The following is a 13,802-nucleotide window of genomic DNA, read 5'->3' on the forward strand; positions in this document are numbered from 1 at the left end:
TTTTCGTCCTAGTTCCTATACATAAAAATAAGTTTATACACAATATTGTTTCACAGAATGGCTTCAAGTGGAGTAAGTGACGGCATCGTGGATAAAATTTTCACAGCCGCACAAACAAATGCAAAGATTAACAAAATACAAATTAATTCTAAAAACGGCAATGGCTACACAGCATTAATGCTGGCAGTGGAACGTGACAACCTCCAAGTTCTGAGAGCTCTACTTGAAGCTGGAGCTTATCTGGAGATCAGCAGATCTTCTGGTGGCAGCTACACAGCTTTGTCTCTTGCTGTTGACAAGGGGCACACAACTGCTGTACGAGAACTGCTTCAACATGGCGCTTTCCTTTCTTGTGAGAAGGGCATTGAGGCTTTAGATATGGCCAGAGAAAATGGTTTTTTGGATGCTGTTGTGTCTGGAGAAAAGAAGCGTCTAGCTCAAAATCAATGGGACTCAGGGATTGAAAAAGATGGAGTTTTCGTAGCGTTTCAACATGGACGTAGTGATTTAGTAAAAGATTTAGTTGATTTGGGAAGCTACATTTTTTTAACGCATAGATTTACCTATAAGCCTGAACTTTTACAAATGTTATTGAATAAAGTAATAGACGTAAACTTTGTATTTAAGGAAAGTGAGACATTTTTTAAAAAGTCCTTACAAAAAACAACAAATGAATGTGTAGATATTTATAATACAACAAATTCTCATACCGAATCTAGCTACAGAAACAACTGGACTCTATTACACTTTGCAGTGGAAACACAAAACATTGAACAAGTTGCTTTTTTAATTAAAGCTGGTGCTAATGTTAACGCTGAAACCTCTGAAGGTGAAACGCCTTTGAATGTGGCAGCAAGGAATAGAAATATTTCTGCCATTAGGAAACTATTAAATGCCGGTGCCACAGTTAACACTAAAGATCAATTTGGAGTGACCCCACTTGCTAAAATTTTAGACTATGAAATATTTGAAATGTGTATTGAAAAAGAAGTTGAATCCAGGTCAATCTATTTATCAAGTAAAACTGCTGCAGAATATGTGAGAAATATAAAAGGTATAGTTATGAAAGGTGCCGACGTTAATGTACGCATTGGAAAAAACCAAGTTCCTGTTTTATCGATGGTGGTAGTTCTAATGAACACAGACCTAGTCCGGTATTTAATTGAACGTGTAGCGGATGTATCAACAGCCGACATAAATGGCAACACGGCGCTTCATTATGCTATCTTCATGATAAGTCAATATGAAAAATCCTATAAAACAGAATTAGAGTCAACATCTGAAATTTCTTGTTTTAAACCTGCTGATGTACTAAAGATTCTACTTAGTAGCTTTCTGGATTTAAATATAAGAAATAAAAAGTCTGAAACCCCATTACTGTTTGCCATTAAGTACAACCACAATTCCGCCGCAGCAAAGATCTTACTTAAGTACACGAAAAATGTCAATTTATCTGATATCGACCAAACTACTCCTCTAATGTTCGCAGTGCAGAGGTCATTTACCGATATTATTATTCAACTTTTAAAACAGGGAGCTGATGTTAATCATCGTGATAAATATGATAACACTGCTGTACATTACAGCGCCAAGACTGGGAATTTCGAACACTTTAAGATGATGGCTTTAGCCGGAGCAGACATTGCTTTACCTAATAAAAATAATGAAACGCCTTTAATACTGGCTTCAAGATGGCTGAGTCAGCACTTTCGTAACTTTCACTGCAACGACACAACGGATATTGTAAAATATCTTATCTCCTCAAACGTTAACGTCAATTCTAAAGATAAAGATGGGAAAACAGCTCTTCATTTTGCTGCCTACACAGCAGAGTCACGAGTCGGCATACTAGTATATCCATACGACAATTATGATACTATGAGTGAGGATGAAAGGTTGAAGGAGTTACAAAAAAGTTCAGAAATTATTAATCTTCTATTAAAGCATAAAGCGGATGTAAATGCTCCGGATAGCACTAAAAAAACGCCTTTACATTATTGCGTTTTGTCTGGAAAATTAGAACACGTGAGATTGTTAGTTAAAGCCGGTGGAAACGTTGATTTTCTTGATGAAAATCAGCAAACGCCATTAATATTGGCTGCAAAACTGCAGCTTGACTACTTCAACGAGAAAAACTCTATTGGTAGCAACCCTGATGCTGATGCCGATGACTGTATTGTGTGGGACTTAAAAGGAAACCAATATTTTAAAGCAACAGAAATCGTTAATTATCTCATCACTTCCTCGGCAGATGTAAATATTGCAGATAAGGATGGTAACACCGCACTGCACTTTGCTTCCCAATGCAACATTGAGACCGTAACTTCTTTGTTGAATAATTCGGCTAATATTGGACATTTAAATGGTAATGGGCAATCTGTTCTACACTGTGCTGCTGAAACCAGTGCTACAAAAAACTATTGTAATATTATGGATGTTTTACTTAAAAGATTATTTCCTGGACAAAGTGAGATGAGTGAAGAAAATGATAGTTTGGATCCACCTCCCGTTAAAAGACAGAAAATGAACAAAGACTTATGTAACATTATTGACAAACAAAATAATACAGGTAATACTGCATTGATAGTTGCGTTACAAAATGAAAACGAGGAAATTGCACTAAAGCTGTTAGACTACAGAGCTGATATCAATATATGTACTGAAAATGGCTTCAATGCACTACACTTTGCTGTAGAAAACGGCTGCCTGGAGGCTGTAAAACGTATCATAAAAATGGGATGTGATGTCAACCAGCAGACGAAAGACGGTAATACACCGCTAACATTAGCCAGTGATGTTGATGTAGTAAACGCTTTGTGTGCCGCAGGAGCTGACATTAATTACGTAATAAACGGTGAAAGTGTAATAACAAATGCGATACGACACTACAGATCAGGCGTCATCGATCAATTAATTAACGAAGGTTGTAACATTAATTCGGCTGTTCCCGATCCACCATTAATTTCTGCTATCTCCATGAACAAAAAAAGAATAATGAACCTTCTTCTGATGCGAGGTGCTGACGTCAATATTATGTCTTCCACAGGAATAGCACCTTTAATGGTTGCCTCAAGGCTCAACTCATTAGGAATAATTAGCGACTTATTAGAAAATGGAGCTGATATTAATAAAGCTAATGAAGAAGGCCTGACACCACTTATATGTTGTTTACAGAACTTACAAAATAAAAATTATTACTCAGGTTCTTGTGTGGAGCTACTTTTAAAAAGAGGAGCAAACCCTTTAATTAACGAAAATTATAGGAGTCTTTTATTATCTATGAGACTTGAGGTACTATTTTCTAATTATTGGTTTAATAATTTAAAACTACTGGTTTGCAACAGAGTAATGCTGAAAACTACAAAAATATCACAGCATGGTAATGAAACGGCTTTCATGTTATCAATCAAAAACAAAAATCTGGATGTGACAAAATATATTTTATCGTCGGGTTACATAACTTCGGATGATTTAAATTACATTCGTGAAGAGCAACAACGAAAATTAAGGTTGAACGATTCATTTAATAGCAAACTTCAAGAATTATTAAACAGTGTATTTTGTCAGCCTTTACCTTTGCTAAAACAAGCCTTTATTGTAATATCCAATTTCAATGAAGGTCCGAAAAAAGATGAAATTCTGAAATCCTTACCAGAAAATTTTAAGAACGGCTTTAAAGTTGGGCCTACAACAGCTTTTTTGGAAGTTGAAGAATGGTCAAGTATCCAACTCTCTACCGAAACAGCTTTACAAATTTCTCCGATGCAAATAGATGGTAAATGTAACTCAATTTTTATTTGATAATTTCGGGGTCATGTTTCATCCTGCTTTTGTTAGTTTTATTGCTGTAGATATGTTTATTGTTAAAATGTATTTTCTCACGTATTCAATCGTACTGTTCTTCGCATCCTCAAGTATCTATTGTACGAATTTGTGTGTTTGCAGTGTAGCCAGTCACTCTCTATTTCATCTATTCTATTTTGAGAGTTATTCAGCTAATTAGTGAATGTAGTTAGGCTTCTACTTATTTTACACATTATACTTTGTTGTTTTTAACTGTTTAGGTTTGGTAAATCTAAGTGTATGTGTGGTTTTATGTTGGTAACTTCCATGTGCCGAAGTCTTTTCAACTTTGGCAGGCTGAAGTATCGTGCGAATAATGTTGATTATCGGGTATTCTGAAGATGTAACGAACACCAAGCTATCAGCCAGATAGTTGGCGAACGCTCCCGGATTCGTTTAAATGATTATACACAGATGGCGAAAAGCCTAAATAAAAGCAAGCTAACACAATAGTTCACTAGGACTCGTACTTGACGTCTAGGGGAAACACTAGAGAAACTACTGATGCCAACAATACATTTAATCTGCATATAACTTTTAATGAGTGTACAAATTCAAGGCAGGACACAAGATTTATACAGGATAAAATAGATTTACATAATGAACAAAACCCAACTTACAATTTGTGGGAAAAAATAATATGATACACTATCACAGCTTTTAACACTTCAGAAAAATTACCACAGTTTACACAACACTTCTACAAGCATACAGTATTACTTAACCACAAGTAATATAAGAATATGCTGCTTAAACTACTTAGCACTACACGGCGACACACAGGGCTTATTATCTCTCAACGATGTCTGGTCAAGTAACTGCCCAGAGAAACGTGTGCGCGGTCTATTTATCGACTTAGGCAACATGGAAGGTCACCTTCAAATCATAAGGCTATTGGTTGGGGTATCACCTGGTCCGAATCAACCAATCATCTCATAATGGAAAAGTACTGAGTCTAAGACTTTCTTAAGACAGTGGAAAAAACCAGTGATTGCACCACAGACCATTTATGGTATAATAACAAATGTAAAAATAAAATTTACCAGACCTAAGTAGGTCACAAGGTGTTGTTACGCTTGTTAATTTACCGAATATTGGATTTCAAGTTATTTAATGTGTATTTGTTGATCGTGCTAAGTATGCTGGTTCCCCTACAATTTCGACATGTACTGTTAAGTGGTTGTTTAGTTCTTTGTGTGTTCTAAAATATATCTGCTTGATTTAATGTATTAAATGTGTTTTTTGAAGCAGTAACATGTCAACATTAGTTTAATGAACGTAATTATTTGATATTTGAGGTTTTTCGTGCAAGTTCACATAATGTTTAGCCCAATGGTTGTTTGATTTAATTGACTTCTTGTTAGACTTTTTTTTTAATTTGCCAGTATTTTTGACTCGTAAAACGGTACCAGATTCATCTGTTTATTATTTCACCAGATGTTTTGCATAAAGCATAGGCTAGCACGTTTAAAACGTTCCAAAGCGTATACTAAATTTCATTTTTTACTTCCACAGATTTGTTATATGAGCGTATCAAGCTCAGGCTAGAAAGATTGATACAATATGAAGTAGAAAGACGTGAAAGTTATTCAGAAAATTTCTATCGAGAATTACCTGAAGATGTATTAAAAGCAGCTTTTGATTTTAGAAATAAGAAAGAAAATCTAAACGACTTGAAACTGCAGAAAATGGGTCCATTATTTAAAGCTTGCATTGGTTTTATAAATGATTGCATTCTATTTAATGCTAACAATTTTGATGTTAAGCATGGCCCAAGGTACTTGATTTTACGATCTGGAATTCAGTTTATGGTAGAAGACTTTAAATTTCTGCAATCTGGAAACTCTAATCAGACTTCAGCTTTTAAGATGTCTGTTGAGCAATTTGATGGACGCTTAAATAGCTGGAAACGTGATTTTAGTGACACTGGAGATTTTGAATTTTTCACCTACACAGCTGAGGAACTAAGACGGCCAAAAGGAATACCTACTCATCATACGTGGTGGTTTGAGAAGGACTTGTAAACAATTTTCTTTGCCTAAATTGTTAAGAAAAAAACTGCCAAGTTATGAAGAAAATAAATGCAACTGATGCGGAAGCATTCTTTTTAAAAAAAATAATGGATAATAGACACGCAATTATTACTCTGATGTGTGTATGTGTTTAAGATAATTTTAATTTTATGATTTTATCATTTTGATTTAAATTTTGCTTCAAGTATGTGTTACAACATGTCGTAGAAAGACACATTTACGTAAAAGTTGTCTTAATCTGTAGTTTAAAATTATGTTAAACTATACTGTAATTTATTGATGAATATCATACTGTAAATCCTCAAGAATGTTTTATTTAACTTATAAATAATACTAATAACATTATGTATATGATATTGGGTACATTTTTGAACATGCTGTTTAGAATATGTATCGCCAAACGCCACGTTTTTATTTATGCTGCGCGGACCTTTGACCACAGGTGCTTTGACCATTTGGGGTTTGACCATAGGGGGGTTTGACCATAACGGGGCTTTGACCATAGGGGGTTTGACCACAGCTGTTTTCTCAGCAGAGGGTCTTTGATCAACGGGTGTATGATCACAAGCGCTGTGTCCGCCTTTGACCATAGGTGGTTTGTCCTTGTAGGGTCTTTGATCACAGTTTTTTTGTTCATATAGGGTCTTTGATCACAGGAGGTTCGTCCAATGCTGGCGTTTGATAACAAGCGCTTTGTCCTAAAATTGTAAGGATTAACTTTAAAAGTTGTGTAATTATATTTTAAATTGCGGCAGGATGTAATAATATGTTAATTCATCATGTTTTAAATACAAGTCATCTAAATTTAACAAGTATTACTTCTTTGACTATACTGTTGGCATGTTTTTTTTATCCTTTGTTATCCTTTATATTTATGTATTTTTCAAGTGCATCTACATTATTTATTTGTAAAACTTGTTATATGTCGCATTATTTTTGTTCCATTTATATTTAAAATAAATCTATGAAGCCTAATACCAGCCTTTGTGTGGAGACTAAAATATCGTTCTTGGCTATTTTTTAGTACATGTTAATTTCTATTAATGGACTCTCAGGAAACAAGTATAAAATCGTATCAATTGTATCATAAATTTAAATAAAATAAGAATTACTATTTTTTTAAAAATCTATATATTATGGTCAAACCCCCTATTGTCAAAGCACCTGTGGTCAAAGCACCTAATAATAGCACCTAATGTTAATAATATCTTTTTAAGTTATATTTATATTTATAGAACTAACATGGGTTAGAGAACAAAAGACGTCCATTACTACACTCAGCGTTTAAGTGTTCCTGGCTCACGTTGTGCAGATGTCATAGAAACAGGTGAACTCTACTTCCTTTGCAGTGCTGATCACCATTACCGTATTATTTTAAGATAACTAACAGGAATATGCTTTTGCCATTATGGATTTTTCTAATCCTCCACTATATGTTAGTTAGCCTAGTGTGGTTAAAAAGTAGGTAAATGTTCCTACAGTAAATTTGTTATTCTTTTTTTTTTTGTAAATTAGTAATAAAATATCAGCTAAAATATAAATGCACATTAAACAAACGGGATGAAATGTAAAAACATCTAATATATTTTTAAACATGATAAAAATATGACTATCTTTGGTAATCAGAAAATGCGAACTCCCATAGGAAAAATGTATACATTAACGTAACATTTGATATTTTTAAACAAGTACTATCTTTGGTTAGTTTTTATATTATATTTAAATGAATATGTACAATTTAGTTTTTAAACTAGATTTTAAAAAATGCGTTTGTGGTTCGGTTTGCGTTTTTGTTTGTATATGTGTTTGCGTTTGTGTTATATTTGCGTTTTCTTGTGTTTGATTTTGGTTAATTCTAAAAGTAATATAGTTCCTAAACCCGAACAATGCCCGGTATATGCTTATTATTAAACACACGTCTTGGTCGTTTACAGATAGGTTTGTCAGAGAGGCCAGTGCATGGCCTGGCCAGGACGGCTAGTCTAATATATAAAGTTGAATTCTGTATGTATTTGACAGCAGACAGGCAGCGGACCCGTGACTACATCTAAAGTGCTCATCATCTAAATTAATGATATAAAAAATTAATCTTGAGGTATTATAAAGCAAATTTTATTTTCCAAACTTAATGTGTTAATAGACGGCATGTAGCCTACATAAAACAAATTTTAACAAAATGTATCACCCTTCACACACATTCTAAGTGTGTGAACTTTTAGTACTCATTATGTCTCTTGATAAATTAGGAAAACACACTTAATTCCCTTTAAAAAACATTACATCAGGGGAATATTTTTTTACTTTTTATTACTTTGTTTTGGTGTTGGGAAAAAAAGTAATTACATATTAAGCGTTGATTGATCAAATGCAATTTGGTAAATAAAACACATATATTTTAAATACTGCCTTTTATTTCTTTTATACACTTAACGTTCTGTTTACTAATTATTATATTTGATCAAAGACATTTTACGTAAATAAAAGACATCTTTATTCGGAAAGGGAATTCCAGCAGGTTATTGTGTCTTGCTTTGTTTTTGCGCACGAATGGGAATTCGCTGTTGTATGTCGCACCAAACATGATAAACGTCGTCTTGTTTTTACCTGATCGTAGAGCGTACCATTTTTTAAGCAGGCGTTTTAATAGTACATTTAGCAGTGTAAAGTTTTACAACGTATGATTGTAAAGGCAAGATTGAAGAAATAATTTCTTTTAAGAGCTTTGTTTATGTTTAGTAGCTTCAAAGTTTCCATCAGATGACATTGCTTTACACCGATAATGTTTTTAAATCTATAACAGTTAAGAAGCCAGCTTCTAAACGTTCTCTATGTTTACTTCTTTCCGTTTGCGGATAAGCATGGCGTATTGTAATTGTTCGCTAAATTAAATCAGACGCTTCCCCGTCGCCCCGGCAGGGTTCGATTTGGCACCGTGGGCTATCCTGTGAGCGCTATGGTGCATAATTTTGTTTTAAACAGTCCGATAGACTATGGGTTAGAAAGGTTACTAGAGTCTTTAACTGAATCTAATCCGGGCGTATTCCGGCACTCCAAGAGGGTGCTATTTGGTGCACAGGGCCTTCCTGTGTACACTATGGCGCCTACGTTCGTTGAAGTGAGCGCATAAGACTAAGAATAAGTTGGGATACTATAGAGTCGTTTACTAAGTTGAATCACGCGGTTCAGCTGGATCCTCAGCATGGTGCGATTTGGCGCTCCTAGCTAGACCTTGAGCACTTGCGTTTAAGTTTGTGTTTTCTTTGGGTTTGGGTTTGTGGTTGGGTTTGTGTTTGAATTTGGGTTTGTTTTTGTGTTTTAGTTTTGATTTGTGTTTGTGTTATGTTTGCGGTTTTTTTTTGTGTTATGGTTTGGTTGGTTGTGGTTATGGTGGGCAATGCCGGGTGTATGCTGATTACTAAAAAATCAAAGTTCTTTACAGATAGGCCAGTGCAGGACTTAGCCGGTACGTATATATATATATATATATATATATATATATATATATATATATATATATATATATATATATATATATATATATATATATGTATATATATATATATATCATTAAACAAACTAAAACATCACAGCAGAAAGAAACTTTGTAAAAGTCGAGTTAGTATAAAAGTGTTCTTTAAATCTATAATTTAACAAATCTAGTAGGTGCAACATTCTGAATAATAGCCCACAGTATATTTAATTTTAATTAAACTATTAGTTTTGCATATTTAAAATGTACATTTAAAAAAAAATTAATTAGCTTCTGCTTTTTGTGTTCTTTAATGAATAGATTTTAACATCATGATAAGGCATGGGTTGGATCACTATATTGCTTACACACCTCTTTACTGGTAACTGCAAAAACAAGTTTTTCAAAATCTGTGATTCTGATTGTAAAATAAACAACGTGAAGTTTGCTTATTCATTTTTGGAGCAGTTTTACTCTTGTCCACAATGTATTTATATTGTTTTACCTAACTTTAGCCGAAGTATTTCAGTATATGTTCTTTAAGTACATCTGTATGTGTTGATAATCTTGGCTCATACTAACGTTTTGAAGTTATGTGGTAATGCGTTTTTTTTCTGTACATGTATACAGCTTCCTTCCTCCTTTTACCTCTTCCTCCCCCTCCCACCCCCACCCCCACCCCCAAACACACATGTAATTTCATAGAGTTTTTAACACAATCCACCTAAAAATATAAGCATCTGGATAGATGCCTTTTGAAAATGCTCTAGATCAGTTGACAGGTAGGGAACACGCAGTTTCATTTCGCGCTGGTATTTACATATCAAAGATAAGCAAAATCATATTCTACGGGGCACACTTTAGGTAAACAATTACCCTACGTTTCTAGACTGATCTTAAAATTGAGCCTGTCAACTCAAGCAAAGACTAAATTTAAGGATTGAGATCGATATGTAGGTGGTTGACGGTCAAAATGCACCAGGGATAACAGCTAAAGTGGCCAGACCTTGTGACAAAAAAACTTCTCGCACATGCTTGGCGCTGAGCTAGGCGCCGATAAGTAAGTCAAGAAGTAGGCTATAAATCTAATTGCGATGAGTTGTTAAAAATGTGATATTTTGGGTACATATGATAGTTTTTAATTCGTAGTTTCAATAATGTGTTTGCTTTTGTTGTTGTTGGTTTTTTGGTGTCGTTTTATTTGTTGCGGAACTAGTTTTAAATTTTATTTAATTAATCCCTTAAAAATGCGCCGCCATCTTTAAAATGGTCGTGGGGGGATCGGCCGCTACCCCCGCCCCCCCCCCCCCCCCCCCCCGCTCCCCTGCGCATACGCTACTGGGAAAAAAGTTAAGTAGTTGTTGAATATCAGGTGGTATTTACATATAAACGACAAATAAAGGGAATTAACTATACTATAGTTATATCTATTAAGAATTCATTTTACACAGCAACATCCCTTATCCCGGAATATAAAATTACAGTGATTTTTTTAAATACAGATTGTTAGGAATAGGAAAAATATTAAAATATTAGGTTATGTTTTTTTTTTTAAATTTTAATTAAACAAAATCTGAATTCAAACGGGCCGAATTATGAAAAATAAGTTGATTGATGCCTTTTTAAAAATGCACAGCACTTGAACGTTATTTAGTCAGATAGCGTCAGATCATGTAGTGAAGTGGTAATTTAAAAAATAAGATAATACAAATGTTAGTCATAAGGTCTACAATGTGAATTAACTCTCACTCTAATTCAGACCAGCAACAGTATAGACTAACCCAGTAATCATTAAAGCTGCCTGACCGTCTTTGCTTACTCGCTACACTACCAATAAAGTTATGAAAGATGCTTCACATTTTGTTATTAGAATAGAGGTTTCGGATAGTCATTTTTTTACGTGCAGGATATCTAGATTTTGTTATTTTTTATTAAAACTCCTTCGATGCATTTCGTAGTTGCCCATTCGGACCTGGTGATCATATGGAATATTAGGAAGAGTTCACATACTTAGTTGTCCTCAGCAAATGAGGAGATATTCTGATCAGTTCTAGATTGATGCCTAGCCTCTTTTACTTTTAAAAATATGATATAGGAACCCATCTGATTTATGTGTTCTCGAATTTAAGCCTGAGATCAAAGTTCAGGACTTTTTGGGTCAGCAGTCTTGCGTTCTACCCCCTATTGTAAACTCGTAGCCTTAAATTTAAAAAAAAATCATAATTGGTCACAAACCTTAAGGCCTAATTAACCAGCTTGTAATTTATTTTGTGACTAAGATAAATATATCCGGAGAATATAAGAAATCATCAATTTATGGAACTAGCATTTTTGACAAATGTGGTTAAGTGTGGACCGCGAATCGGGGGGGGGGGGGGGGGGGGGAAGAGTAAGGGTCTATATGGACATCGCAATCATACACTGCATTGTTTATACAAAAAAAATCTGCATAAACAATGTGAAACCGAATACGGCAGTACCCGTGTTATTTTAGTTATTTTAACACAACTTAATAGGCAACTATGTCACGCAGATCTATTTTAGGCCATATAATAAGGTAATCGACTATTAGGCCTAAATTAGGCTTAAATAGAAATAAGCGAAATGAATCCATTGTGGACATTCTGTGACTTAAACTTTTACAAACACTATTACGCCTTTACTTTTAGTGAACGTTTGTTTCGGGTGTAGAGGCCAGGGATGGCGTTCTTTAAATGGACGTCTATCGAAATCAATTTTTGTGGGCCTCCTAAATGGATGACACCTAAGAGGATTGAAGTGTATTTGTGCTTTTTTTACGCGTATGGCGTGCTTACGGTGTTTAGTTGAGCCTAGGTTAACCAATGTATGTTAGAAGACTTCTTTAGGCATAAAGTGAACAGCCATTTAATGGGTACTGTTGACGTAGGCGGATCTCGCTTCTCTGTGTTTTGTGAGTGCGTGTGTGCGGCGATGATGGTAGTGGGTGGGGGCTACAAAATTATAATCTTGCTAAAAATAAGTACATATTGGTTAGCCTTTTTGTATCCAATTTGCTGCTCATTTAACATAAACGACAGCTTTTTAAATTAGCAGGTTTGTAAATATCGGTGAAGAATATTCCTATAAGTTATAATAATCCATTATTATCTCGCTTCCATATATATATATATATATATATATATATACATATATATATATATATATATATATATATATATATATATATATATATATATATATATATATGAGATCAAAAATGATTCAGCCGGGATCCCGCCCAAGCTTAATCCGCTCCTACTGACTCTAATGTGACACGCCATGCGATGGGAGCCCAAGAGCGAGCGCCCAAGACGGACCTGAATGCAGAGTCTAGAACTGAAGGCAGCAAGGATGTCTTTTGAGGCTGCAAAATTAACAGCTAGTGACCGGACAAAATGGAATGTTACAAGTGTGGCAAAGTAAAGTGGATTAAGTCAAGTCAAAAAAAGTATAATTGCTTTCTTTTTCATTTTCACCTAAATCTATTTTTGTTGCATAAAACATTTTAATTTAGAACAAGCAATCGTTAAATGTAATCGGAAAATATTAAAATTATTATTATGACTATTACTAGTTAAAATTATCAATTGCTGTACATCGCTGAGTGGTGCAGTGGAACAACGTGTGACTACCACTCAAACGCGGAGCTAGTGATAAATGTTAGAGTGTTGAGATTTTGGTGTAGAGTATTTTCTAAAAGAATTTGACAGGTTTATTTATTATAATTTGTTTATGCCATTTAAAGGGGTTGGCGGAGCTTTTATAACGAAAAGTGTGTTTTAATATTCGATTACTTGAAATTAACTTCACAGTTTACTTCATTCAGCTGGACAGGTTACAGCAGCACCTGTATTTCGATACGATGATGATTTTTCACAATGGCTTTCTTTGTTTTACAGTTGTTATTTAGTTTTATTTATTGTTAACATTTAGCTTAATCGCACTGCGGCATCAACATTTCAAGACACATGAACCTCTGTATCGAGTTTCATTTCAGAGGTTAACGTTTGTCGCTAGACATGCCAACGTTTGAACACATTTATTTCTTGTTTTAAAAATATTTTGTTTGATTTATAGATGCCGCAAAATTTTGCATTAACATTTCTTACTGCATTAGAACAAACTAGGCATACTGCCTAGTTTCGCTTAGGTTTTCAAAAGACATTTGAGAATTTGACTGATTAATTAATTGTTGATTGGCTGGGGTTTTTTTTGTTGTTTTTTTTTGGGGGGGGGGGGTAGGGGTACCACTTCAGACATGTCTTTACAGCGTCAGTTTGCCTTGCATGTTCACTTTAGTATTACAGTTTTCGTTATCAGCTTTTGAGGACTGATACAGATTTACAATAGTAATACTTCTTTCTTATTTGTGGCCTACTTTCATTCATTTAAGATGGTTTTCTTATACATAAATCTAGTACAAAACGTCTAATTAC

At 34.3% G+C, this 13,802-nt stretch overlaps 1 protein-coding gene across 1 annotated transcript; it reads left to right on the top strand.

Annotated features, from left to right (window-relative positions):
• Positions 1-57: 57 nt before the first annotated feature.
• Positions 58-5,867, top strand: LOC131952501 (ankyrin-3-like). The gene is made up of 3 exons (XM_059315188.1): positions 58-3,202; positions 3,620-3,775; positions 5,359-5,867. Exons 1-3 carry the CDS (start codon positions 58-60, stop codon positions 5,865-5,867), a joined length of 3,810 nt encoding a protein of 1,269 aa, XP_059171171.1.
• Positions 5,868-13,802: the final 7,935 nt, after the last annotated feature.

This window comes from Physella acuta, unplaced genomic scaffold (genome assembly GCF_028476545.2).
Source record: "Physella acuta isolate Inbredline_101_S28 unplaced genomic scaffold, ASM2847654v3 ptg000875l, whole genome shotgun sequence".
NCBI lineage: Eukaryota > Metazoa > Mollusca > Gastropoda > Physidae > Physella > Physella acuta.

Bases quoted from the DNA above. Each gene is read 5' to 3' on its own strand.
- LOC131952501 (XM_059315188.1), top strand. From the start codon at position 58: ATGGCTTCAAGTGGAGTAAGTGACGGCATCGTGGATAAAATTTTCACA. The intron at 3,203-3,619 runs GTTCTTGTGTGG...ATTTCAATGAAG, and splicing joins AAATAAAAATTATTACTCAG to GTCCGAAAAAAGATGAAATT. The intron at 3,776-5,358 runs GTAAATGTAACT...TTACTTCCACAG, and splicing joins TTCTCCGATGCAAATAGATG to ATTTGTTATATGAGCGTATC.